We start from the raw sequence: 25085 nt of genomic DNA on the forward strand, positions 1-25085 counted from the left end.
CCTCGCGGCCTCTCTCACTAGGAGCGACCTTAAAGCCAGGACGGTGGCGGCCACCCTGGTCCTCTCAGTTCCGGGCACTGCTGGCTGTGCCGCTCGCGCGGCGGGTTGAAAGAGGCTCTCGGGAGCGGCGGGGCTCCCCGAGGACTTGGAAAGGCTCCAGAGCGTCCCCCTCGGGGTAGGGGAGCTGGAGCTGCCCGGGAGCTGGGAGGTGCAGGGAGCCAAGGGGAGGCCACGGGGGGCGGGGCGGCGGCAGAGTCCGGCTAGGGAGGAGAGTCCCCTCAGTCCTCGGAAAGCCCCATTGGGCGCCGCGCCGCCGCGAGCCGCGGCCACCCTCCGGCCGCGCGTCCCGCCCCACCCCCCGGCCGCCGGGCGCCGCCGGCACCGCCCCCCGGAGCCCGTTCCCCTGGCAGCGGGCGCTGCGCGCAGTCGGCCGATCCCTCCCGCCCTGCGTGTGGCGCCCGGACCGCCGGTGCCGCGCGCCCGCCGCTCCCGGACATGCGCTAGGCAGGGGCCCCGGCCTCCCGCGGCGGCATGGCCCGGCCGGTGCAGCTGGCGCCGGGATCGCTAGCGCTGGTGCTGTGCAGGCTGGAGGCGCCGGAGACGGCGGCGGCGGCGGGCGCGGAGGAGCCTGGCGGACGCGCGGTCTTCCGCGCCTTCCGTCGCGCCAACGCGCGCTGCTTCTGGAACTCGCGGCTGGCGCGCGCCGCCTCGCGGCTGACTTTCCAGGGCTGGCTGCGGCGCGGGGTGCTGCTGGTGCACGCGCCTCCCGCCAGCCTGCAGGTGCTGCGCGACGCCTGGTGCCGCCGGGCGCTGCGCCCCCCGCGCGGCTTCCGCATCCGGGCGGTGGGTGAGTGCGGGGCCCGGACGGGAGGGGCGCCCCGCGCCAACCGCGGGGGCCGAGCCCTGGCCGCTGGGGCGTGTGCGGCCCGGGCTTCGCTCCCAGGCCGCGGGAGCCGGGGGAAGAGGGGCTGGGCGGCCACCTGGCTACGGAAGGAGGGCTGTCCTCCCAGGACCTTCTCTCCTGCCGGGACGCCGAAGCTCGGACCCCGAGCTTCAGGCCTGGCCGCTGCCTGGGGCCAACTCCAGGATGCCTCCATTTCTCAGCTGGTGGAGCCAACAGGTTCCCGGTGGAAGGAACTTTCTACTTAGAAAAGTGATGCTCTGGGAAGCCCGGGGCACCGGGACTGGGGTCAGTAGACAGGGGCCTCTGTCCCGGCACCATGGGGGCGCTTAGAAAGGGGACTGCTGAACTGGTTGCTTTTTTTTTTTTTTTTTTTAAGTTCCAGGCTTGGAGCGCCCGTGGTTTCCATGCCCTTGTGTACTGGGTGGTGTGGTGGGCTTCACTCAGGGCCTAGTGGAACGTTTGGGGTCATTAACTGCTTGGGAAAAAGAAATGACAAATGCTGTTCTGAACACATCCCATCCCATTAGCTAAATAGAGAACATTCCTCCTTTTCAGTCTTTTTGGAGAGCCCGTTTGTTAGAAGACAGCAACATTTTGCTTGTGTAAAACAGCTTCATTTGAAACCACTGCACCATTAAGCGGCCTTTGACACCCACTGCTGCACTGGGGCGGCCTGGCAGCTCCCTGCACCAGTCTGGCTTGTTTGCGTTTGTGTGGGGTTGGGACGACCATCTGATCGTGTGCTGTTGACAAGCCATCAGTTGTTCCAGCCCTGAATTTTGACTCCTCCCCAGGAACCCCTCTCTTTTTGTGCATAAATCCTCCTCCTCCTAGATGAAGCAAATAAAACACATTTGTTTCAGTCCCCAGGGAGAAGAGAGTGGGGGTGGGGGGAGGTTAGCAAGAGGCCCTTGTCGTGTATCCTCCGCTTAGAGCTGATACCTCAACATCCCCGGCCAGGGAGACTAAACTTTGGCTTTAAATCTCTGTGCATTCCCATCCTGTGTGGTAACCCGCCTCACTTTTTCTAAAGTTAAAAAGCAAAAGAGCCAACGGGCAAAGCCACATACATTTCATCTCCTTTTACTTGAAGGAGTTAGTGAAGAAAATAGGCTTTTAAAAATATATTTTATTTATTTATTGGCAGACAGAGATCACAAGTAGGCAGAGAGGCAGGCAGAGAGAGAGAGAGAGAGGCGGGCTTCCTGCTGAGCAGAGAGCCCAGGACCCCGAGATCATGACCCGAGCTGAAGGCAGAGGCTTTAAACCCACTGAGCCACCCAGGCGCCCCAAGAAAATAGGTTTTCTGACTCTGAAAGTGGAGAGCCAAGTAGCCCAAGCCAGAATTCTCACAGGGAGGGGGTCTTTCAGACGGTTTGGATGAAAAACTCTTTTCAGTTCCATGTGCTCCGTTTTTCTGGTTTGAATTAGTGGTTGCATTCTCTGGTTTGCCCACCCCCTTTCAAAGGGTGAGCATAGAGTGTGGCAGAGAGGGAGGGTGGAGTTGGGGGTCTGGACCTGAGGGTGACAGAGCACTTGTGCTAAAGCCAGAGGCAGCCATGGCGCCACCACTTGGGGCCCACGGAGCGGCAGTGACCGTGGCTCCTGGCTTGGCCCTGAACACATCACCAGGTGCTGTATAGTCCTCCAACCGCTAGATAATGCTGCCTTGCTGCACAAGGCAGGGTACCGTGGACATGGTATTCTGTGGAGTATGCTGTGATAACAGTGGTCTTTACGCTAGGTCATCACCTCTGACCGGGGTCTCTTAGGAGTAATGACTGAAGTTTTTAACAGAGTCTTGATAAGAATTTGGACGTTTAGCAGGAATTCGTACAAAACCACCTAATAGGACAATTTGAAGAGCAAAATGGAGAAAGATCTTATTTGATGTAGGCCGATGGATGCATATGGTCGGGAGTTTGTTTCCAATACAATTGGTAATTACTAGTCTAACTTGGGGTCCTTAAGTCAGATCAAAGGAGAAGATCAAGGCAGCTCTAGGGCCACCTCTAGAGTCCCAGAATGAGGAGGCAGGAGGAGCTGCCTTCCCCTAAAGAAACTGGAAATTTCAGTTCACTTGCTTTCCTGAATCTGGCAGCATTGACTTTCAGAAGCTAAAATGCGGTTCCAGGAAGGCAAGGGAAGAGCAACTGTGCACTCTTGGAGGTAGTGTTACTCTGTGGCAAAGGGCAAATGCACAGAATGCAAAAAGCAAAAGACACAAACGGCCAATTTGGTCAGATCAATTTAGTCCCTTTGCTGTAGATTTTTTTTTTTTTTTTGAGGCCCATTTACTCCCATATTAAGGCATTTGGACATAGGGAATGCTGCTAGCTAGCCTAGACAAGAGGGGGGGTAGCCACCAGCATTATAAATCCTGGATGCTCCCATGGGTTCTTCTGGGCTTCTGGACCTGGAACTCCTGGGGCCTCGTAAGATATGAGGAGGCTGAGCAGATAAGAGAGACCCGAGTGTCCAGTGCACCCCTAAATTTAAGGCCTGCAGGAGTTTGTTTTCTCCATGTTTTGTGCTTTTTCTTTCCCTCTTTATTCTCCACCTCAACTTCCCTCTGGTGAGAAAAATAGTTCCCAGGCTGAGAGCACTCCCCTAAAAAGGAGGACATAGATTCTTTAGAGTGATGACCGGGAGCTAAGTCTTCTTTTGTGCTCCAGCGCTCCTGCCTTTCTTGTTTTTAATAAGCAAGTGACATTAGCAAATGAAAGGGGTGACTCTGGAAGCAGGGGGAGATCTGCTCAGGAAGCTGAGCCACTGCAGGTGGTTAGGGGTGGGAGACCCCAGTGTTTGTTTGGTTGAATCTGTTGTTACTCTGGGACCACACCTCCTAGGGAGGTGAAAGGTTAATAATGGCTTCCCAGGGGTTAGGGAGGGAAGGCCACTTGGCCAAACAGTTTGGTCCTTTCTGCTGAAATTTATAGCTGGGGTGTCTCTTCTCTTTCACCCCTAGCATGGCCTTCCATCTGTTATCATTGAATAAAAATGCCTGTGGCTCTTTCTAAATATTTGCTTCATTCATTCATTCATTCATTCATTTATTCATCCGTGTGTTGGGTACTGTTCTAGGTGAGTCTGTGTTTTCTTTTTTCTTTTTAAGATTTTATTTATTTATTTGACAGATCACAAGCAGGCAGAGAGGCAGGCAGAGAGAGAGGAAGGGAAGCCGACTCCCTGCTGAGCAGAGAGTCCAAGGGGGCTCGATCCCAGGGCCCCAGGATCGTGACCTGAGCTGAAGGCAGAGGTTTTAACTCACTGAGCTACCCAGGAGCCTCTGTGTCTGTGTTTTAATGCATATTTCGTTCAGAGCTGCTTGTGTTCAAGGAGCAAACAGAGTCAGGAAGGTCTTCCATATTCAGTTCAAGGGGGGAATAGTTGAGTGGTAGACTATGTTCTAGATGCTGTCTGGTTCACACAGAGTCTTCTCCATCCCACTGTGATGTGTGGGCACTGCAGGCTCTGCCTGTGATTTTTTTGGGTAGCACTGAAGATCAGGCAGCTTAGGCTGGTGAAGGGGAGTGACAGAAGGATTTTCCCACCTCTCTACGTGTCCCTCCTCCTGCTCCCTGATATATCTCTGAGCACAGAAAGATACTGAGGCAAAATTGGAAGGGCCCCAGCAGAAGAGAGGCCAGTCACTAATTTATGCTAGACGTTAAATGACTGCTTTCAGAATCTACATAAGTGTATAATTTTTAAACAAAGACTTTATTTTTAAGTAATCTCTACACCCGTCATGGGGCTTGAACCCACAACCCCATGATCAGGAGTCGCACACTCTACTGACTGAGCCAGCCAGGAGCCCCATAAGTGTGGTACTTGATGGTTTTTTTTTTTCAAATACCTACATGAATGTAACCCAACTTCCTCGAAGAAATTAGAACATTACCATTACCCCATAAAGTTCCTTCTTGCTTCTTCTCACTCAGCTCTGCCCCCACACTAAGAATTAACCTGATTTTTTAAAAGTAAAGACTTTATTTATTTGACACAGAGAGAGACACAGCAAGAGAGGGAACACAAGCATGGGCAGTGGGAAAGGGAGAAGCAGGCTCTCACTGCGCAGGGAGCTCAATGTGGGACTCCATCCCAGGACCCTGGGATCATGACCTGAGCTGAAGGCACATGCTTAATGACTGAGCCAACTAGGCACCCAACCTGATTTTTTTTTTTTTTAACCATAAAATAATTTTGCTGGTTCAAGAACTTCACGTAGGTGGAATCATATAGTATGTATTCTTGTGTGAAGATTCTTTCACTCAGTTTAATGTTCCTGAAATTCATCTCTGTTGTGTTACTGGTTTGTTCCTTGTTATTGTTGAGTAGAATTCCATTTTATGACTATACCTCAGCTGATCCATTTTCTTGTAGCTGGGTTCCTGGGATGTTTCCACTTTATGGCTATTATGAATAAAGCTTCTAGGAATATTCATGAATATAAGTTTTTTTTTTCAAGATTTTATTTATTTATTTGACAGGCAGAGATGACAAGTAGGTAGAGAGGCAGGCAGAAAGAGAGAGGAAGGGAAGCAGGCTCCCTGCCGAGCAGAGAGCCTCTGTGGGGCTGGATCCCAGGACGCTGGGATCATGACCTGTGCCGAAGGCAGAGGCTTTAACCCACTGAGCCACCCAGATGCCCCGAATATAATTTTTTAATGCTTTTCTTTCTTTTGGGTCATTACCTAAAAAGGAGTTGCTGACTCATCAAGTAGATTATGTTTAGTTTTAAGGAACCATTTTCCAGAGTGGTTGTACATCTTTGCCAACATTTGATGTCAGTCTTTCTAATTTTCGCTATTCTGGTGGTATCTTATTGAACTCCTTGATGTTATTGAACACTTTTTCATGTGCTTATCAACTTCCTTTGTAAAGTATCTGTACACACGTTTTGCCTTTTTTAAAAAAAAATGGGTAGTATTTTTTCTTTTTTATTTTATTTTTTAAAGATTTTATTTATGAATTGGAGAGTGCGTGAGTGAGCAGGCAGGGGGAGGAGTGAAAGGGGAGGGAGAAGAAGAGGAAAAGAATCCCAAGCAGACCCCAGGCTGAGTGTGGAGCCCCACATGGGACTGATGGGGCTCCATCCCAGGACCCTGGGATCATGACCTGAGCCGAAGGCAGAAGCTTTAACCCACTGAGCCACCCAGGTGCCCCAAGATTTTATTTTTAAGTAAATTCTACACCTAATGTGGGACTTCATCTTACAACCCTGAGATCAGGAATCACACACAAGGATATTTCTTAAAAACGGAATCACATAATATATTGCTGTTTGTATCTCCTATCTTTCACTTAATATGTTTTCAGGGTTTAGCCACATCATATCATGAATCAGCACTTCACTCATTTTTGTGGCTGAATAATATTCCATCGTATGGATATACTACATTTTACTTATTCATTCGTTAGTGGATAGTTATTGGGGTTGTTTTCACTTTTTGACCACTGTGAATAATGCTGATGTGAACATTCTTGTGCAGGCTGTGTGTGGATAAGTTTTTATTCTTAGGTAGAGCCCATGTAGTTATTTTTAAATAATTTGTTTTCCTGATGAGATTACCAACTTATTAATTATAAGCATATTTATTAATCTTTCAGCATAACTGTACCAGCTTCTTTAAAAAAAGTCAAAAATTATTTATTTATTTATTTATTTGAGATTTTATTTATTTATTTGACAGACAGAGATCACAAGTAGGCAGAGAAGCAGGCAGAGAGAGAGGAGGAAGCAGGCTCCCTGCTGAGCAGAGAGCCTGATGTGGGGCTCGATCCCAGGACCTTGGGATCATGACCTGAGCTGAAGGCAGAGGCTTTAACCCACTGAGCCACCCAGGCGCCCCTATTATTTATTTAATTTATTTTTTATTCATTCATTTGCAAGACAAAATATGAGTGGGGGTTGGAGAAGGTCAGAGGGAGAGGGAGAAGCAGACTCCCCACTAAGCAGGATGCCCCATGTAGGGCTCGATCCCAGGACCCTGAGGTCATGACCCAAGTTGAAGTCAGATGCTTAACTGACTGAGCCACCCACATGCCCCCCAAACTTTTTTTTTTTTAAAGATTTTATTTATTTATTTGACAGAGATCACAAGTAGGCAGAGAGGCAGGCAGAGAGAGAGGGGGAAGCCGACTCCCTGCTGAGCAGAGAGCCGGATTCGTGGCTTGATCTCAGGACCCTGGGATCATGACCTGAGCCGAAGGCAGAGGCTTTAACCCACTGAGCCACCCAGGTGCCCCAATTAATTAATTATTTTAAAGTGGGCTCCACGCCCAGCATAGATTAAGACCTGAGTTGAGATCAAGAGTCAGACACCTAACAGATGGGGCCACCCAGGTGCCCCTTAAGTTTTATTTTAATCACCTGGTGCTCTTCATGACACGTGAGCTCCTTAATCCCTATCACCTATTTCAACCCCACCCCCACCTCTCCTCTGGTGACCATCAGTTTGCTCTCTATAGTGAAGAGATTATTTCTTGTTTTCTCTTTCTCTCTTAACTTTGTTCATTTGTTTCTTAAATTCCACATATGAGTAAAATCTTATGGTATTGTCTCTGATTGACTCATTTCTCTTAGCATTATACTCTCTAGTTCCATCCATGCTGTTGCAAATGGCAAGATTCCATCCATTCTTTTTTATGGCTGGATTATATTTCATTGTCTTTGTGTACCATACCTCCTTTATCCATTCATCTATTGATGGACACAGGCTGCTTCCATAGTTTTGGCTGTTGTTCAAAAATGCTGCAATAAACATAGGGATGCATGTATTTCCTTGAATGAGTGCTTTTGTATTTGGGGGGTAAATACCCAGTAGTGTGATTACTGGGTCAGATTGTAGGGTAGTTCCTTTTTTTTTTTTAAGATTTTATTTATTAATTTAAAATTTTTTAAATTTTATTGTTTCTGGGTATGGTTTTATTTTTAAGCTTTTATTTATTTATTTAACAGAGAGAGAGATCACAAGTAGGCAGAGAGGCAGGGAGAGAGAGGGGGAAGCAGGCTCCCTGCTGAGCAGAGAAAGTGATGTGGGGCTCAATCCCAGGACCCTGAGATAATGACCTGAGCCAAAGGCAGAGGCTTAACCTACTGAGCCACCCAGGTACCCTAGAAGCTTTTTATTTCTATGTAGTCCTAGTAGTTCATTTTTGCTTTTGTTTCTCTTGCCTCAGGGGACATATCTACAAAAAACTTGATACTCCTGACATCAAAGAAATGACTACTTTTACTCTCTAGGATTTTTATGGTTTCAGGTCTCACTTTTTTTTTTTAAAGATTTTTATTTATTTATTTGACAGAGAGAGACACAGCGAGAGAGGGAACACAAGTAGGGGGAGTGGGAGAGGGAGAAGCCAGGGCTCGATCCTAGAACCCTGGGATCATGACCTGAACGGAAGGCAGATGCCCAAGGACTGAGCCACCCAGGCGCCCCATGAATTGATTTTGTATCCTATGACTTTACTGAATTTTCTAGCAGTTTTTTGGTGGAGTCTTTCGGGTTTTTTTAAATATAGTACCCTATCATCTGTAAGTAGTTAAAGTTTTACTACTTTCTTACCACTTTGGGTGCCTTTTATTTATTTTTTTTGTTTGATTGTCGTGGCTAGGACTTCCTGTGCTATGTTGAATAGAAGTGGTGAGAGTTGGGGTGCCTGGGTGGCTCAGATGGCTAAGCCTCTGCCTTCGGCTCAGGTCATGATCCCAGGGTCCTGGGATGAGCCCAGCATGGCATAGGGCTCCCTGCTCAGCAGGCAGTCTCCTTCTCCCGCTGCCTCTGCCCCCCACACCTAGTGCTTGCTCTTCCCCTCTCTCTCTCTCTCAAATAGATGAATAAAATATTTAAAAAAAATAAAGTCTACCTCGTCAGAAAAAAATAAAAGTCTAGAAATGCAATGTAAGTATTGCTACTCTGATTTTCTTTTGACAGCCATTTACATGACAAGTTTCTCCCTCCCCTCACCCTCACTTTCAGTCTGCAGATGTCCTTAGGTCTCAAATGACTCTCTTATAGGCAGCATATAGATGGATCTTGTTTTTTCTTTTATCCATTCTCACACCGTGTCTTTTGATTGGAGTATTTAGTTCATTTACATTCAAAGTAATTAATGATAGATATGTATTTATTGCCATTTTATTACTTCTTTTGTGGTTGTTTCTGAAGATTTTCTCTGATTCTTTCTTTTCCTCTTTTAAAATGTCATTCTGGTGATGAAAAGTGTCTAGCGTGCAGAGAAACTGATGGTCATGTCAGGATGGTTCAGACAGGGGCGCTCAGTGGGTTAAGTGCTTGGGTGTCTCAGTGGGTTAAGCCTTTGCCTTCGGCTCAGGTCATGATCTTAGGGTCCTGGGATTGAGCCCCACCTTGGGCTCTCTGCTCAGCAGGGCGCCTGCTTCCCCTTCTCTCTCTGCCTGCATCTCTGCCTACTTGTGATCTCTTTCTTTGTCAAATAAATAAATAAAATCTTAAAAAAAAAAATGGTTCAGACAGTCACCAAGGACAAATACCTCTGCTCCCATCTCTTCTTTCTCCGAGATAGATATTGACATATCCCCAGTCTTTTCTAGATGGATTATTTTCTTCTGTTAGGTGGAAAGATGGGGTAATTTTCCAAAGTTTGCAGTCAGGAAATGGCCATTAGTTTGCAATGTGCTGATATCACCTGGGGTTCTTGCCTTATTCTCTATCCACTAACAGTCTTCCCAGGATCCTAAGAAGGTTCTGGTATCTTCCCCCAACCCATGCCCTGGTCCTCACTCTCCCTAGGAGGCTCTTGGACTCCCAACCTGCCTTAGGTCCATTCCAGGCCCAGGAGATGGCAGAAACAGCTGCATGGGCCATGCCCCTGCTCTCACCTCCCTCCCTTCTACCCAGGATCTTCCCAGACATGTTTTTCTGACTTTGTTCTGCCAGATGTTACCTTTCTCCATATTCTGTGCAGGGGCAGCTGTAGGGTTCAATTCAAAAGAGCCAAAGGGCTCACAACAGGGTGTCTTGTGGGCCTATTGTTTTTACCAGGCTGGATGATGTATATGTAGCATCTGGGTAGTTAATGAGTGTTTCCAGCCCCATGTTTTGATTTAGCCGAGAGATAAGAGAACACACTTTAGTTGCTGTCACATGGCAGTGAGGTCCAGTGGGATAAGAACCAGAAACCTGGAAATCAGCTTGGATTCCTCTGCCCTCTTCCTCATACTCCAGGCCAGTAGGTCACCAGGTTCCATGAGGCTTAACTCCTCTTAACTCCTCCAGATATTTCTTTCTGTTTTTCCTGCCAGGCCTTTGTCCACCTGAGATCTTACCATTTCTTACCTGAGTTATGGCTTCAGCTTCCGCCCTTTTTTTGTAGCGCCTCCCCTTGGCGGGCCCTGAACACTGCAGTCCATTCTCCATCCCACAGTCAGATGAACAAACTCCATCCGAAATGCAGGTCTGGTCCTGCTCTTCATCGGCTCAGAGCCCTCTGCAGCTCCCCTTACCTTCTCAGGAACAGTCCAGAGCCTTTAACATGCCCTGCTCTCTAATCCAGTTCCAGCCTGAGCCTCCTTTTTCTCCCCACCTCTGAAAGGTGCCTGCCTTCCTGTTAGCAGTCGGGCTTCCATCAGAGATCCAGAACCAGTATGACATATATGTTCAGGGAGTTCTTACAAGGAATTGGCTTTGCATAGTCATGGGGGCCCGGAAGGTGAGTCTAGGATCTGTATTTTTAGCCATCATGAAGGCCAGGCTGGAACTCTCTGGCACAACCAAAGCTGCTATGCCCAAGTACAATTTCTTCTGTTGAGAAGCATCAGTTCTGTTCTTAAGGCCTTTCAACTGACTGAAATCTAGATTATGTAGGATAGTCTCCCTTACCTAAAATCAATTGATTATAAACTACTTTTTCTTTTAAAGATTTTATTTATTCATTTGACAGAGAGAGACACAGCGAGATAGGGAACACAAGCAGGGGGCAGTGGGAGAGGGAGACGCAAGCTCCCTGCCAAGCAGAGAGCACTGTGTGGGGCTCAATCCCAGGATCCCGGGATCTGGACCTGAGCTGAAGGCAGACGCCCAGCTGACTGAACCAGCCAGGCACCCCAACTGATTATTAACTTTAATCACATGTATCAAATAGGCTTAAGGCCCTGCCTGGGTTAGTGTCTGATTGAATAACAGGGCTGTGGCCTCTCCAGACTGACTGATGAGACTGACAGTCAAACTTCCCTTTGGCCAGACCTGAGTGCCGTCCTCTGAACGAACAAGCTGGGCTGTCACCTAGGCTGCCTTTGCAGGCTGCACCCTCTGCTGGGTGCCTGAAATGGGTGCTCTTCGGTCTCCCTGGTGCCTGCCATCGCTAGGCCTCACGGGCTGTACTTACATGCCTGTTGCTCTTTGAGGAAAAGCAAATTACTGAGTCATCCTTGAGTTTCAGACACTTCCATTCTTCGCTCTGTTGCTGGCTGAGGGGTCAGTGTCCCAGAAAGTTGCAGTCAGCTCCATGCAGCTTGTTGGTAAAGACGGTCCTCTTCCTTTTCCCTTGTACCATGTGTTGAGCCCTTTTTTTTTTTTTTTTTTTTGCATTGAGCCTTTTAAATATCCTTGTGAATTTCATGTGTGTTACTATTGAAGAACACCAGCACAAAATTAGTTTCAATTGCACACAGCAAAATGGACTTTGAAGAATCATTGAAAGTCGTAGTTTAAGGTTTCTAGATCAGCCAGAACCACTTTGGTGTGCATTGAGCATTTACTGTGTGCCTGGTCCTGCACTGGTCAGTACACAGGGACACAGAGCCCGTGCCTTGGCCTTGAGGAGCTCGTTGTGTAGGGGTCAGATGGACAAATAAGTGATACGGAGGCATAGGGAACAATGGAAATATAGTTGACCAACAGTCCTATATGTGTGCTCATGTGCATGTGCTCTCAGGGAAGACTTCCTGGAGGAAGTGATGTCTCAACTAAGGTATTAGCTCAATGATAAGCACATTTTAATAAAGCAGAAGGAGAGGGCTTGTATCCTAGGGCATGGCCCGCATGGGGACCCACAAGCAGCCAAGCACAGCCAGAGCGTGGAGTTGGAGGTGGATAACGGCATGAAGGGCCTAGAAAGGGGCTGAACTGTGACATTGACTACCGAACAGAGGGAGGTAGATTTGAGCTTGAGGCCACTGAAGAGTGGTAATCAGTGGCATGAGTGTATGTGTACATCACACATTACATTTATAATCCTGTTTAGTGTGACATGTCCTAGTCTTACATGTGCATTACCTTCCATCGAGATGGTCACCTGCATTGGTGGTCCCTTGGAAGTTTGCCTAACCCTTTGACCTACTGCAGTTTATGCTGTTGGCGCTTGTGAAGTGGTGGCCTGCCATCCGGGTAAGTTTGTCGAGAGAGGCTGAGGGCTGTGTTGGACACCCAGGATCTAATCCCCTGCCACGGAGCAGCCAGAGATACCAGCTTCTGACCCAGTCCTCCTGGGGCCTTGGTTGCCTCCTGCTGGCAAGCGTCCTACCCGCCCTTTCTACTTCACACAGTTGGCATCAGGCTCAAATGAGGTGTTCTCTGTGAAAACACTTTGAAAAGTACAGGGAACAAGAACCAAGATGCCTTTCTACTTATTTATGTCTTCCTTATCTTTCATCAATTTTTATAGTTTCCAGTGTACAAGTCTTTCACTTCCTCAGTTGAATTTATTCCTAAGGATTTTATTCTTTTGTTTGTTTGTTTTTAAGGGGGGCAGGGGCTAAGGGAGAGGGAGATGCAGGCTCCCTACTGAGCAGGGACCCTGACAAATTGCCCCAGCCCAGGACCCCGAAGATCATGATCTGAGCCAAAGGCCGATGCCCCGCTGACTGAGCCACCCAGGTGCCCCTGGACTTGATGTTTTTTAAATGTCCATGTGATCTACAGATTCATTTTAATCCCTGTCAAAATCTCAGTGGCATTTTTATTTTTTCAAAGATTTTATTTATTTATTTGACAGAAAAAGATCACAAGTACGCAGAGAGGCAGGCAAAGAGAGGGGGAGAGGCAGAGGGCCCAATGTGGGGCTTGATCCCAGAATTCTAAGATCATGACCTAAGCCAAAGACAGAGGCTTAACCCACTGAGCCACCCAGGCGCCCCTCAATGACATTTTTAAAGAAACAGAAAAATAATCCTAAAAATAATATGGGATCATAGAGGACCCTAGATAGCCAAAACAATCTTGAGCAAGAAAAACAACACTGGAGGCATCACAATTTCTGATTTTAATATGTTACAAAACCATTGTAATTAAAACACTTATGGCACTGGCATAAAGATAGACCTTATACACCAGCAGAACAGAAAAGAAAGCCCAGAAATCAACCCACACATATGCAGTGAACTGATTTTGATAAGGGTGCCAAGAATACACAGTGGGAAAGTACAGTCTCTTCCACAAATGGTGTTGGGAGAACCGGACAGCCACACGCAGAACAAAATTGGACTCTTTTCTCACACCACACACAAAGATCAACTCAAAATGGATTAAAGACTTAAATGTAAGACCTGAGACTGTAAAACTCCTAAAAAATATATAGAGGAAAACCTTCATGACATGGGTCTTGGTAATGATTTCTTGACTATGACACCAAAAGCAGAAAAAGGCAAGTGGGAAAAAGTCCAAACACCAAACATTCCCAGTGGCTGCTCCTCTCTGGTATTATGGTTGGAGTGTTCTGTGTGCAAGTGTGCTCACGTGCTTGTGGATGTTTCTATGTTTTTAAGGTATTGCTTTTTCAGTGCCTGTTATTTGATTTGATTTTAATTAATGGGTTGCTTGGGTAACATGTGCACATGGTACAAAGGCACAGATGAAAAAGTCTCTTTTCCCTGCCCCCAGCCATTTACTCCTTTCTCTGGAAACAGCTGCGGTGACCAGTTCCCTAATCCTTCCAGAGGTCCTGTATACATCTGCAAGCAATACATGGGGGATATACTCTCCCGCATTTTTACATAAATGTTAGTATATCGCATGTATCTTGTTTTCTTGGAAATGAAAGGTTTCTAGAAAGGTAAAAAGTACAAATGCAAGGACGTTAACAGCTTTGATCTCATTGTGTGTGTGAACACTAGCTCTGTGGTGTGTAAATGGGTATTACATGAAGGAGGGTTTCCTAGCTGAGTTTGGAAACCACATTTGAACAGGTTTCATGGGCCTCCTGGATGGCTCAGAGGATTGAGTGTCTGCCTTCAGCTCAGGTCATGGTCCCCGGGGTCCTGCAATGGAGCCCCACATCGGGCTCCCTGCTAGGTGGGGAGTCTGCTTCTCCCCCTCCTTCCTGCTCGTGCTATCTCTGTCTCTCTAAAATAAATAAATAAAATATTTTTAAAAAATAAATAAGAAAAAACTGGTTTAATTACTGCAAAGACTTCCGGGAGACTGTAGTCTGTCTGACTCTTATCTAGAAGACAGGAGAAAAATTTAAGTGCTCTGAGCTTATTCTACTAAGGAAACCCCTTTTGTGGATCTCTTTCTGCGGGGGAGATGTTTGAGGAAGTCTGGGGAAACTCTGGGTTCTTATAGAGCATCTTTCTGGGGAAGGAGTTATATCAACTCAGGGCTCAGCAGGTGGGCCCAGAGGCCCCTCCAGAGGCCCACTGTCTCTGAGCAGCTGTGATAGTGGGATGGAGAGAGACAAAAGAAAAACTGCCTAAGCGCCTCTCCCCTAGGGAGTCTTGGAGGACAGAGTGTGGGGCTGGGCACTGGGGAGTACTGGATAGAATCTGGGCTGTTCGAAGGGTATTATTCATAGGACCTGGGATTGATTTTTCCTGGCACTCCCATTCTGCTGTCCTCCCCTTATTAATGACAGTCACTGTGCTGGTCCTGCCCCAGAGTTGTTGTGGCTTTGGGTGTGGAAATGCCCTAATCAGATGTCACACACACACACACACACACACACACACACACACACACAGTCAGGCACACACACAATGGAAGTTTCAAGGAGTAGAGTTTCACTTCACGGGTTTCATAGATCAGAGGGCTTTCAAAGGCCCCCTGGAGATTCAGCTAAATTGTGCTAGTTAGGGAAAGTCATACTTTTAAGTTTTTAATGTAGGTACCTCTTTATATCAGCTGACTTTTTACAGATGAGGAAACAACCTGCTTGCCCAATATTAAGCTTTTTTTCATGATAATTTACTTAAAAAAAAATGTATCCGTTGGGAGGAAAACGGGCAAAAAGATCTCCTTGCCGATGCCTGGCTCCCCTCTGTGGCTTGGCAGCATTTCTTTAGCTGTTGATTAAGGATCAGGGAGCCCCTTTTGAAATTCTCTGTAAATCAGAACAGCTTTTATCTCCAAGCCTAAAACCATCAGTGGTAAGTGTATTTATTTGATGGAGGGTTCTGGCAACACAAATTTTTCTATGGCTGATTAGTCTTATATCATTGCAAGTGTTTATAAATTATATTTTTAAAATGAAATATTTGGCTTCTTTTTGTGGGGTTTAGTGAGGGTTTTGTTTACATACAGAAAAATGTATTCCTTTTAGTTGTGCAAATTTGAGTTTTGACCAGTGTGAAAAGTTATGTAATCACCACCGTCATTAAGATACAGGTTATTTCCGGGGCGCCTGGGTGGCTCAGTAGGTTAAGCCTCTGCCTTCAGCTCAGGTCGTGATCTCAGGGTCCTGGGATGGAGCCCGCATTGGTCTCTCTGCTCAGCAGGGAGCCTGCTTCCCCCTCTCTCTGCCTGCCTCTCTACGTATTTGTGATCTCTTTCTCTCTCTCTGTGTGTCAATAAATATATAAAATCTTTTAAAAAATACAGGATATTTCCGTCACCACCCACCCCTCAATTCCCTAGTGACCTTTTGTAACTAGCCCCATCCTTCCACTCTGATCCCTACAACGGCTGATCTAATTTCTGTCCCTATAATTTTGCCTTTTCTGGGATGTCATAAATGAAATATGTGGCCTTTTGGGTTAGGTTTCTTTCACTCTGGATAACACTTTTGAAATTCATTAGTGTGCGTATCAGTAATTCATTCCTTTTGTTGCTGAGTAGTTCACCATGTGGGTGTTCACCATTTTACCCACTTGATGGGCACTTGGGTTGCTTACAGACTTTAGTGATTATGAGTAAAGCTGCAGTGAACATTCACTAGGAGGTCTTGGTTTGGATATGTGTTTTCATTTCTCTGGGTAAATCTATTTCAGGGTTAGAGGGCTGTTTTCCAAGGTGACTGTACCATTTCACATTCCCATCAACAATGCATGAGTATTCAGTCTAGCATTTGATATTGTCTTTTATTTATCTTGATAATTTTTGACTATTCCAATAGATGGATCATGGTATTTCATTGTGATTTTAATTTGTATTTCTCTAATGCCTGGTGAGTTGAGCATCTTTTCATGTTCTTATTTGCCATTCATCTATTAAAATCTTTGGTCCATTTTGAAAAAAATTTTTTTCTCTTTTTGGATTGTACGAGTTCTTCGTGTACTTTAGATACAAGTCCTTTATCAGATATGTGTTTGCACGTGTTTTCTCCCAGTCCTTGTTTTGTCTTTTTGTTAATTACTTTTACCAGCATCTTATGAAGAGCATTAAGTTTTTAATTTTAATGAAATCCAGTTGATTGGTTTTTTCTTTGTTGTTTGTGTATTTATTGTGTCCTAAGAAATCTTTGCCTTACCAAGATCATAAAACTTTTTTTTTTTTAATTTTATTTATGTATTTGACAGAGAGAGCGAGAGATCACAAATAGGCAGAGGCAGGCAGAGTATGTGTGGGGGGAAGCAGGCTCCCTGCTGAGCAGAGAGCCCGAATCCCAGGACCCTGAGATCATGACCTGAGCCGAAGGCAGCGGCTTAACCCACTGAGCCACCCAAACTTTTTTTTTTTTAAAGATTTTATTTGACAGACAGAAATCACAAGTAGGCAGAGAGGCAGGGAGAGAGAGAGGAGGAAGCAAGCTCCCCGCTAAGCAGAGAGCCCAACACAGGGCTCGATCCCAGGGCCCTGGGATCATGACCTGGGCAGAGGCTTTAGCCCACTAAACCACCCAGGCGCCCCAAGATCATAAAACTTTTGTCCTATGTTTTCTTTTAGAAATCTTATACTTCTGGTTTATATTTCGTTTTCTGATACATTTCACGTATTTATATATGGTGTGAGTTATGGGTTAAGATTCATTTTTTTGCATATGTATGACCAATTTTTTCAAGAACTGTTTGTTGAAAAGACCATCCTTTCTTCAATGATCTTTTTGTCAAGTAGCAGGTGACCACATATTTCTGGACCATGTTGTCTTCTTTTGGTGTGTATACCTGTCCTTTCATCAATACTACACTGTCTTGATGACTGTAGCTCTATAGTAAATCTTGAAATCCAACTTTGTTTCTTTGTGTTTTGGCTAATATAGATCCTTTGCTTTTATCTCTTCTTTTTAAATTTTTATTTATGTATTTATTTTAAAGATTTTATTTATTTATTTAACCGAGAGAAAGAGATCAGAGAGACAGGCAGAGGGAGAGGGGGAAGCAGACTCCGTGCCAAACAGAGAGCCTTATGCAGGGCTTGATCCCAGGACCCTGGGATCATGACCCGAGCTGAAGACAGAGGCTTAAGCAACTGAGCCACCCAGGCGCCCCTCAGTTTGTCAATTTCTACAAAAAATAAAATCCCGCTAGAACTTTTATTAGAATTATGTTAAATCTGTAGATTAATTTGAGGAGGATTAATATCTTAACAACATTGAGTCTTCTGATGTGTATCTCTCTCTCTCTTAAATCTTCTATTCTTCTGTGTGTCACAAATGTAAATTTTGACCTTTGACTTCTGGAGTCTTTGGAAACCTCTGAAACCAAATGCTTCCCAGACACCAAGGAGTAAGCAGTGCAGGTGCAGGAAGGAACAGAAGGAACAGAAATCTGGGAAGACCTGTTTAAATTCTCAAGAGGGACCCTGAGGATCAAAAAGGAACAAATCCCTTAGGAAGAATTAGAAAATCCAACTGAGGGGAAAAGGATTTTGAAAGGCCACAAAAGATTGACACTGGCTTCAGTTGTAAGAGCACGAGCAGAATCCTGTTCATTGTGGTGGTTCCCTGTTATTGGGGAGTTTATCTGTCAGCTTGGGAGTGGGTTTGGGGATTGGAGGGTAGAAGTGTTTTCAAGTCTTCTTTTTTCCTGTCTGCACCCCACCTGGAATTGATCAAGGTCTTTCCTTTAACTGTTGATCAAGAACTGGGCTCAGCCAGCTCTGAGCGGGGCGCCAGGCACAGTGAACAGGGCTGGGGCTCCTTGCCCTGTGGGCATAGGCCAAGCGACCTCGCATGCACTGAGAAAGGCATCTGTCATTTTGTTCTTGTGTCTCCCTCGGGGACAGAGGCTGGGAGTCCGTGCCTAGTTCCTGCTGAAGGACCCAAACTGGAAGGTGCTCATTCTGGCCAGACCTCAGCCACACCAGACCCAAGCAAAGCTTCACTGCTGCCTTCCACCAAAGCCTGAATGGCCCGTAGGCAACCTTTCTCCCGCCCCTTTGCTTGGGCTGTTCTGGGGGCCTCTGATGCCACTGGTCAGGCCAACATTTAAAGAACGAGGAAGAGGAATTTCAGAACATAGTGCTCACTAAATGTCAGTGGTGAAGAACCCAGCTCTGGAGCTAGAGGGCCAGGCTTCCCATCCTATCAAGGCTATGGAGACAGGGAGCAATTTATTTAAGTTTGTTTCCCCTTCAGGAGAACTTAGGTATTGTGACTACGTGGAGTTGGAGGAGTTGTGAGACGATGCAGGTAAAGCACTTAGAAAAGCGCCTAGAGCTAGCTGAGTTCTCAGTAAGTGTTAGTGGTTCACTGTGGTCGCGGATCTCATAGGTGCCGGCCGGCACCGCACCCAAGGCCGCCACCAGTGTCCCGGAGGCCTCATTCTGTCACTCTGGAGCCCGTACTTTGGCTGTCTTGGTTCCATGTGCCAAAAGATCACTACTGGGTTAAAACGGACGCAGAAACAACTTTCTTCTTTCTCAGGACTACACTAGTGTGCCCCAAGGTTTGCTTTTTCAGATTCAACCAGGCAGGCTTGGTCTCTGGGCCCATGAGGCCTGGATTCCAGTCCTAATTTGTCCCCTCACTGGCCCATCGCTGACTGTCTCTGGACGTCAGCGTCAGGCTGTGGAGCGGTCCTGTTTCGTATGGAGTAGTGCCATTATCATCCCACTGAGTCAATGCATGATTTCTTGGAGGCCAGTAATTCCTGAACTCTTCCTTTCGTTTAATACAAATCACTATTTCTGAAAATAAGGAATAATCCATGCTATTAACTAGAATGAATAAAAATTGTATTTTGAAAAATTGAAAATTGTGTGGATTTCTACCACTTCCATGTGGGTCTTTAAGCGGTCATCCTGGGTCACATAACTGGCCTGGCTCTGGAGAGCAATAGCATTTGGTGATGGCACTTTTCAGAAAGCCCAGGTCTGTCTTTTTTGTTTTTATTTATTTATTTATTTATTTAAAGACTTTATTTATTTATTTGACAGAGAGATCACAAGTCGGCAGAGAAGCAGGCAGAGAGAGAGGGGGGGAGGCAGGCTCCCCGCCTAGCAGACAGCCCTATGTGGGGCTTGATCCCAGGACCCTGAGATCATGACCTGAGCCCAAGGCAGGGGCTTAACTTAGTACTGAGCCACCCAGGCGCCCTGTGTTTCTTGTTTTTAAACTGAGCTTAATTGTCTAGCCCTGTAGTCGCCCATCATTATATGTTATATTTGCTATTTGAAAGCCGTGGTAAAAAAAAAAAAAACTTTTTTTTTTTTTTAAAGATTTTATTTATTTATTTGTCAGAGAGAGAGTGAGTGAGAGCGAGCACAGGTAGACAGAGTGGAAGGAAGAGTCAGAGGGAGAAGCAGGCTCCCTGTGGAGCAAGGAGCCCGATGTGGGACTCGATCCCAGGACGCTGGGATCATGACCTGAGCCGAAGGCAGCTGCTTAACCAACTGAGCCACCCAGGCGTCCCTAAAAAAAACTTTTTAAAAATTTTTTAAATGTAGTGTTCTGTTTTAATTGAGTCAAAACACTGTAGAGGTTAGTGTTTACTTGATGTGACTTTATTATTTATTTATTTATTTGACAGACAGATCACAAGTAGGCAGAGAGGGAGGCAGAGAGAGAGAGGAGGAAGCAGGCTCCCCGCTGAGCAGGAATTCCCAATTCGGGGCTCAATCCCAGGACTCTGGGACCATGACCTGAGCTGAAGGCAGAGGCTTTAACCCACTGAGCCACCCAGGTGCCCCATGATGTGACTTTAGAAGAAAGTTGAAGACAGTCTTCCCAGAATGAAGCCTGGTTCTCAGACTCCGGGCACTTCACAAAGACAGTGCCTTCTATCTCCATTCTCATCCTTTCATCATCCCACACAGTAGATTAGGGAACAGTGTGGCATGTATGGGATTGTTCGTGGTACACAAATTGGGCATTTTTTTAAATTAAAAATTAAGCATTTTTTTTTAAGAAGATTTATTTGAGGGAGAAAGAGTTTGCACGCATGCACATGAGCTGTGGGGGAGGAAGGCAGATGGAGAGGAAGGAGACAGTGGACTCCAAGTTCAGCGAGGAGCGGGACCTGGTGTGAGATATGACTCGGGCCAAAATCAGGAGTCAGCTGGATGCTTAACCGACTGAGCCACCCAGGGGCCCTCAGCATTTTCTTAATGATCTAAAATATCCCTTCTGTTGTAGCAAATGGTACTGATTTTCCTCTTAAAGGAGGGACATAAAGTTTCCTTAGTAATGATTTTAATGCAGATGATTTTAAGATAAACGTTATATATGTAGATAGGTCCCAAATCCCAAAGGTGACCCAAATGATTGATGTTCAGGAAACAACGGCCTAGGGTTTCTGAGACACTAACTTTCCAACTTCCCTAAACCCTAAGGAGCCCCCTGGTGGGTTTGGTGTTGCCGAAGCTTCCTTGGGGTTGAGTACTGTGTCACACGCTCATTTTCAAGTTGACGATTTGTCAGTAGCTGAGATCCCATAACATCTCATTTGTTTATATTTAGATTTTTGTGTAGTTTTGCCAGCCCCTTGGGAGTGTGGGGGCTGAGGGACGGCTAGGGCAATAGGGACCTTCCTGACCAAGGAGAGAGGGAGAGGTGTGGTTCCTCTGGACCCCGACTAATTCTCTGCAGATGCTAACTGGGTGTCCCACAATTTAATTCTCACACCAACTACCTGGAGTTAGTTTTAACTAACATCCCATAAGATGGGCCCCACTTCAGATGATAGTTGAAAGTATTGGGTCCCCAGGTTACCAACATTTCTTACTTGGCTACAAAATTGGGAGTTCCCACAACCATCTCATTAATTTGTTAGAATAACTCACGGAACTCAAGTGCTTTACTTACTGTTATCAGTTTATGACAAAGGATACAACACAGGAACAACCAAATGCAAGGAATGCGTAGGGCAAGGTGTGTGTGGGTGGGAAGTTCAGAGCTTCTTTGCCATCTCCAACACCTTGGTCTAGTCACTAACTGGAAAGCTCTCCCAACTTCATTTTCGTGGAGGGTTCATTATATGGACATGATTTATTATGTTTTGAAAGACTAAGTAATCTATACCCAACATGGGGCTTGAACTTAAAACCTGAGATCAATAGTCACACGCTCCACCGACTGAGCCGGCCAGGTGGCCCATGATTTATTAAATTACTTGCCAGTGGATGTGGCACCTGGGTGGCTCTGTTAGTTAAGTGTTTCTCTTCAGCTCAGGTTGTGATCTGGGGATCTGGAATCAAGCCCTGCATCCAGTTTCCTGATCAGCAGGAAGCCTGCCTCTCCCCGTCTCTCTGCTCCTCCCTCCTGCTTGTGCACTGGCGTGCTCTCTCTCATAAATAAAATTTTTAAAAAATTAAAAAATAAATTATTTGTCATTGGTGATGAATGGACTCTCCAGTCCCTCACCCATCCCTAGAGATGAGGAAGTGGGACTGAAAGTTCCAGGCTTCTAAATGAAGCTTGTTCTGGCAACCAGCCCCCCATCCTGAGGCTATCTAAAGGGGCCTGGCAGTCACCCTTATCATTCAGGAAATTCCAGGGGTTTTAGGAACCAGAAACTGGGGCTGGAGACCAAATATCATTCCATGATAGGATAAGGGGAGACACACAAAGTCAAACACAACTCCATCCTTGCAAGAAGAATGGGAGGAAGAGGGAGCCCCGATATTCTAGGGCGTTTTCCATGAGCAAAATGTATAATGGGTTTTAAACTCATTTTTTTTTTTTTAAGATTTTTACTTATTTGACAGCGAGGGAGAGAGGGAGAAAGTACAAGCAGGGGGAGCAGCAGAGGGAAAGGGAGAAGCAGGCTCCCTGCTGAGCAGGGAACCTGATGCCGGGCTGGATCCCTCAATCCTGAGATTATGACCTAAGGCAAAGGCAGTTGCTTAACTGACTGAGCCACCTAGGCTCCTCTTAACTCACTTTCTAATACAATTCTTGTACAGTTGTGTCAGTAAAAAGTCTTTATTTTTTTTTAAAGATTTTATTTATTTAAAAATATTTTATTTATTTATTTGACAGATAGAGAGGACAAATAAATAGAGCAGCAGGCAGAGGGAGAGAGAGAAGCAGGGTCTCTGCTGAGCAAGGAACCTGATGCAGGGCTTGATTTAGGACCCTGGGATCATGACCAGAGCCAAAGGCAGAGGCTTAACCCACTGAGCCACCCAGGTGCCCCAAGTCTTTTTTTTTTTTTTTTTTAAAGATTTATTTGAGAGAGTGAGTGAGTGAGAGGGAGCACATGAGCAGAGGGAGAAGCTGACTCCCTCTCCACCGAGCAAGGAGCCTGACTGGAGACTTGGTCCCAGGACCCTGGGATCATGACCTGAGCCAAAGTTAGATGCTTAACTGAGCCACCCTGGCATCCCAAAAAGTCATTAAATTTTAAAATCTTTTAAAGTATTGTTTGGTGTTTAATATTCATCTTTATTAATTTTATCTGGAGTACACACCTGAGTTGTTCTGAATCAGGGACAGTTTATTGTCTCATCACTTCTTCTTCCTCTTTTTTCTTTTTTTTTTTAAGATTTTGTCAGGGGGAAGAGGGGGAGCAACAAGCAGGAGGAGAAGCAGGGAACCTAGTACGGGACTTGATCCTAGGACCCTGGGATCATGACCTGAGCCGAAGGCAGAGACTTAACCCACTGAGACACCCAAGCCTTCCTATTTCATCACTTTAATTATGTTGTACCATGAAAAAATAGATTATACACTGTCTTCTGGCCTCTCTTGTTTCTGGTGAGAAGTTAACTGTTAATCTACTTGGGGTTCCCTTGTATGTGAGCAGTTGTTTTTCTCTTGCACCTTTCAGGATTTTCTTTTTGTCTTTGTCTTTCCATGTCTTCATTCCAATGTGTCTGTGTGTAGCGCTACCCTACTTGAAACTTTTTGAGCTTCTGGGATATATAGATTGGTTTTCAGCCAATCTGGGAAGTTTTAACTATTATTTCTTCGAATATTTTTTCTGCTCCTTTCTCTTTCTTCCACCTCCCTCCTTACACATGGATTGGTGCTCTTAAAGGAGTCTTGCATTTCTCTGAGGCTCTTTTCATTTTTCTTCATCCTGTTTTCTGTTCTTTGGCTTTATAATCTCTGTTGATCTATTTTCAGGTTCCCTGCCAGATCAAGTCTACTGTTCTAGTCTACTGTTGAGTCCCTCAAATGAATTCTGAAGTTTGGTCATTGTACTTTCCAACTCCAGAATTTTCATTTAGTTACTATTTTTTAATTCTTATTTTTTTAGATTTTGTTTTTTTTGTCAGAAAAAGAGAGAGAGAGCACAAACACTGGGAGCAGCAGGCAGAAGAGGCAGAGGGAGAAGCAGGCTCCCCACTGAGCAGGGAGCCCGATATGGGACTCGATCCCATGACCCCAGGATCATGACCTGAGCCGAAGGCAGCTGCTTAACCGACTGAGCCACCCAGGCGCCCTTCATTTAGTTTTTATAGTTTCTTTTCATCAATAGTGTCTCTTTGGTGAGATGTCTACTTTGTTAAGCAGTTCCTAGGACATATCATGGCTACTTTGATGTCTAAATTTGGCATCTGGTCCCTTTCATTGGCAGTTTCTGTTGCCTGATTTTCCTCCAGCATGTGGGTCCCAGGTTCCTGGTTCTTTGCAGGTCTTATGTTGAAAACTGGACCTTTCAGTTAATCTATTACAGCAGCTCTAGATACAGATTCCTCTTTGCCCTCTCTGGGACTTGTATTTCATCTTGAGGCTTGACTAGGCTATGTTAGCAACATCCATTTCCCCACCAGCCAGGAAACTCTGGTGTGGCTCCTGGTCGTGCACATGGTACCCGGGGCTGCCAGTGGCTTTAGCTCTTGAAAACACTTTGTGTCTTTCCCTGAGCTCTAGGGTAAGATGCCCGCTTCATTTGATGTCCCACCACTCTTATTAGGCTCTAATTAGGACTGATTGTTCTTTTGTTTTCAACAGTGCCCCGGGGCAAACTTGCTCAGCAGTTTGATCCAATTAAATTCTGGCAGGGATGGTTTTTTGAGGTCACTCTTTTGTTTTTTTCCTGACCCCAGGAAAGTTCTTTTTAGATACCTTTTTCTGGTCCTTTCTAGTGGGTTAGCTGGTCTACAGTTTATCCCACTGTTCTTAAGAGGAGCTATTGTGTTTTAGGAGTACCCTGAGGCTTGACCTTTCCTACAGACTTCTTCAGATAGAGTCCTTCCTTCTCGGAATGCTTTGGAATTCCCGTGCTTATGGACTGCCTCTTCCTGTGGCCAAACTGAGCCCGTGCTCTGGGAGCTGAAGACCATGGTAACTCTCCAGGGTGGACCCTATGCCCTAGGAGTGAGCTGGGGTGAAGGTGGTTGGGGTCCCTGGGGTCTTGGCTTGCTGCGCCTGGAGCAGAGCTAGGACCGGGTGAGTAGGGATTGGGTAGACAAAAGGGAGTCCCTAACCCTTCAGCTATGATCCCCAGGAATTTCAGTTTAGCTTCTTCAGCCTGGAATTGGAGGGGATGGAAAATGTGGGCAGACTGCCCCTCCCATTGAGAGATGCTAAACTTTGATTGGGAGCTGAGGGAAGGGGAGCCCCGACTTCTTGGCCATATTTGCCCGGAGTGAGACCTTCATCAAGCTGAGCTGGAGGTGGGGGAAGGATGGGGTGGGGAGAGGGTGGTGGCTCATTA

General features: G+C 46.0%; 1 protein-coding gene across 1 annotated transcript in view; it reads left to right on the forward strand.

Moving 5' to 3' along the window:
• Window positions 1-386: 386 nt before the first annotated feature.
• STOX1 (storkhead box 1) overlaps window positions 387-25085 on the forward strand; it is a 58583-nt gene continuing 33884 nt past the window's right edge. Inside the window, exon 1 of the mRNA XM_004769553.3 lies at window positions 387-847. Coding sequence (XP_004769610.2) covers window positions 532-847 — 316 coding nt within the window. The 5' untranslated portion in view covers window positions 387-531. The remainder of the gene's footprint in view (window positions 848-25085) is intronic.

This window comes from Mustela putorius, unplaced genomic scaffold (assembly GCF_011764305.1).
Source record: "Mustela putorius furo isolate JIRA1106 unplaced genomic scaffold, ASM1176430v1.1 tig00000698_pilon_pilon_pilon, whole genome shotgun sequence".
Lineage (NCBI taxonomy): Eukaryota > Metazoa > Chordata > Mammalia > Carnivora > Mustelidae > Mustela > Mustela putorius.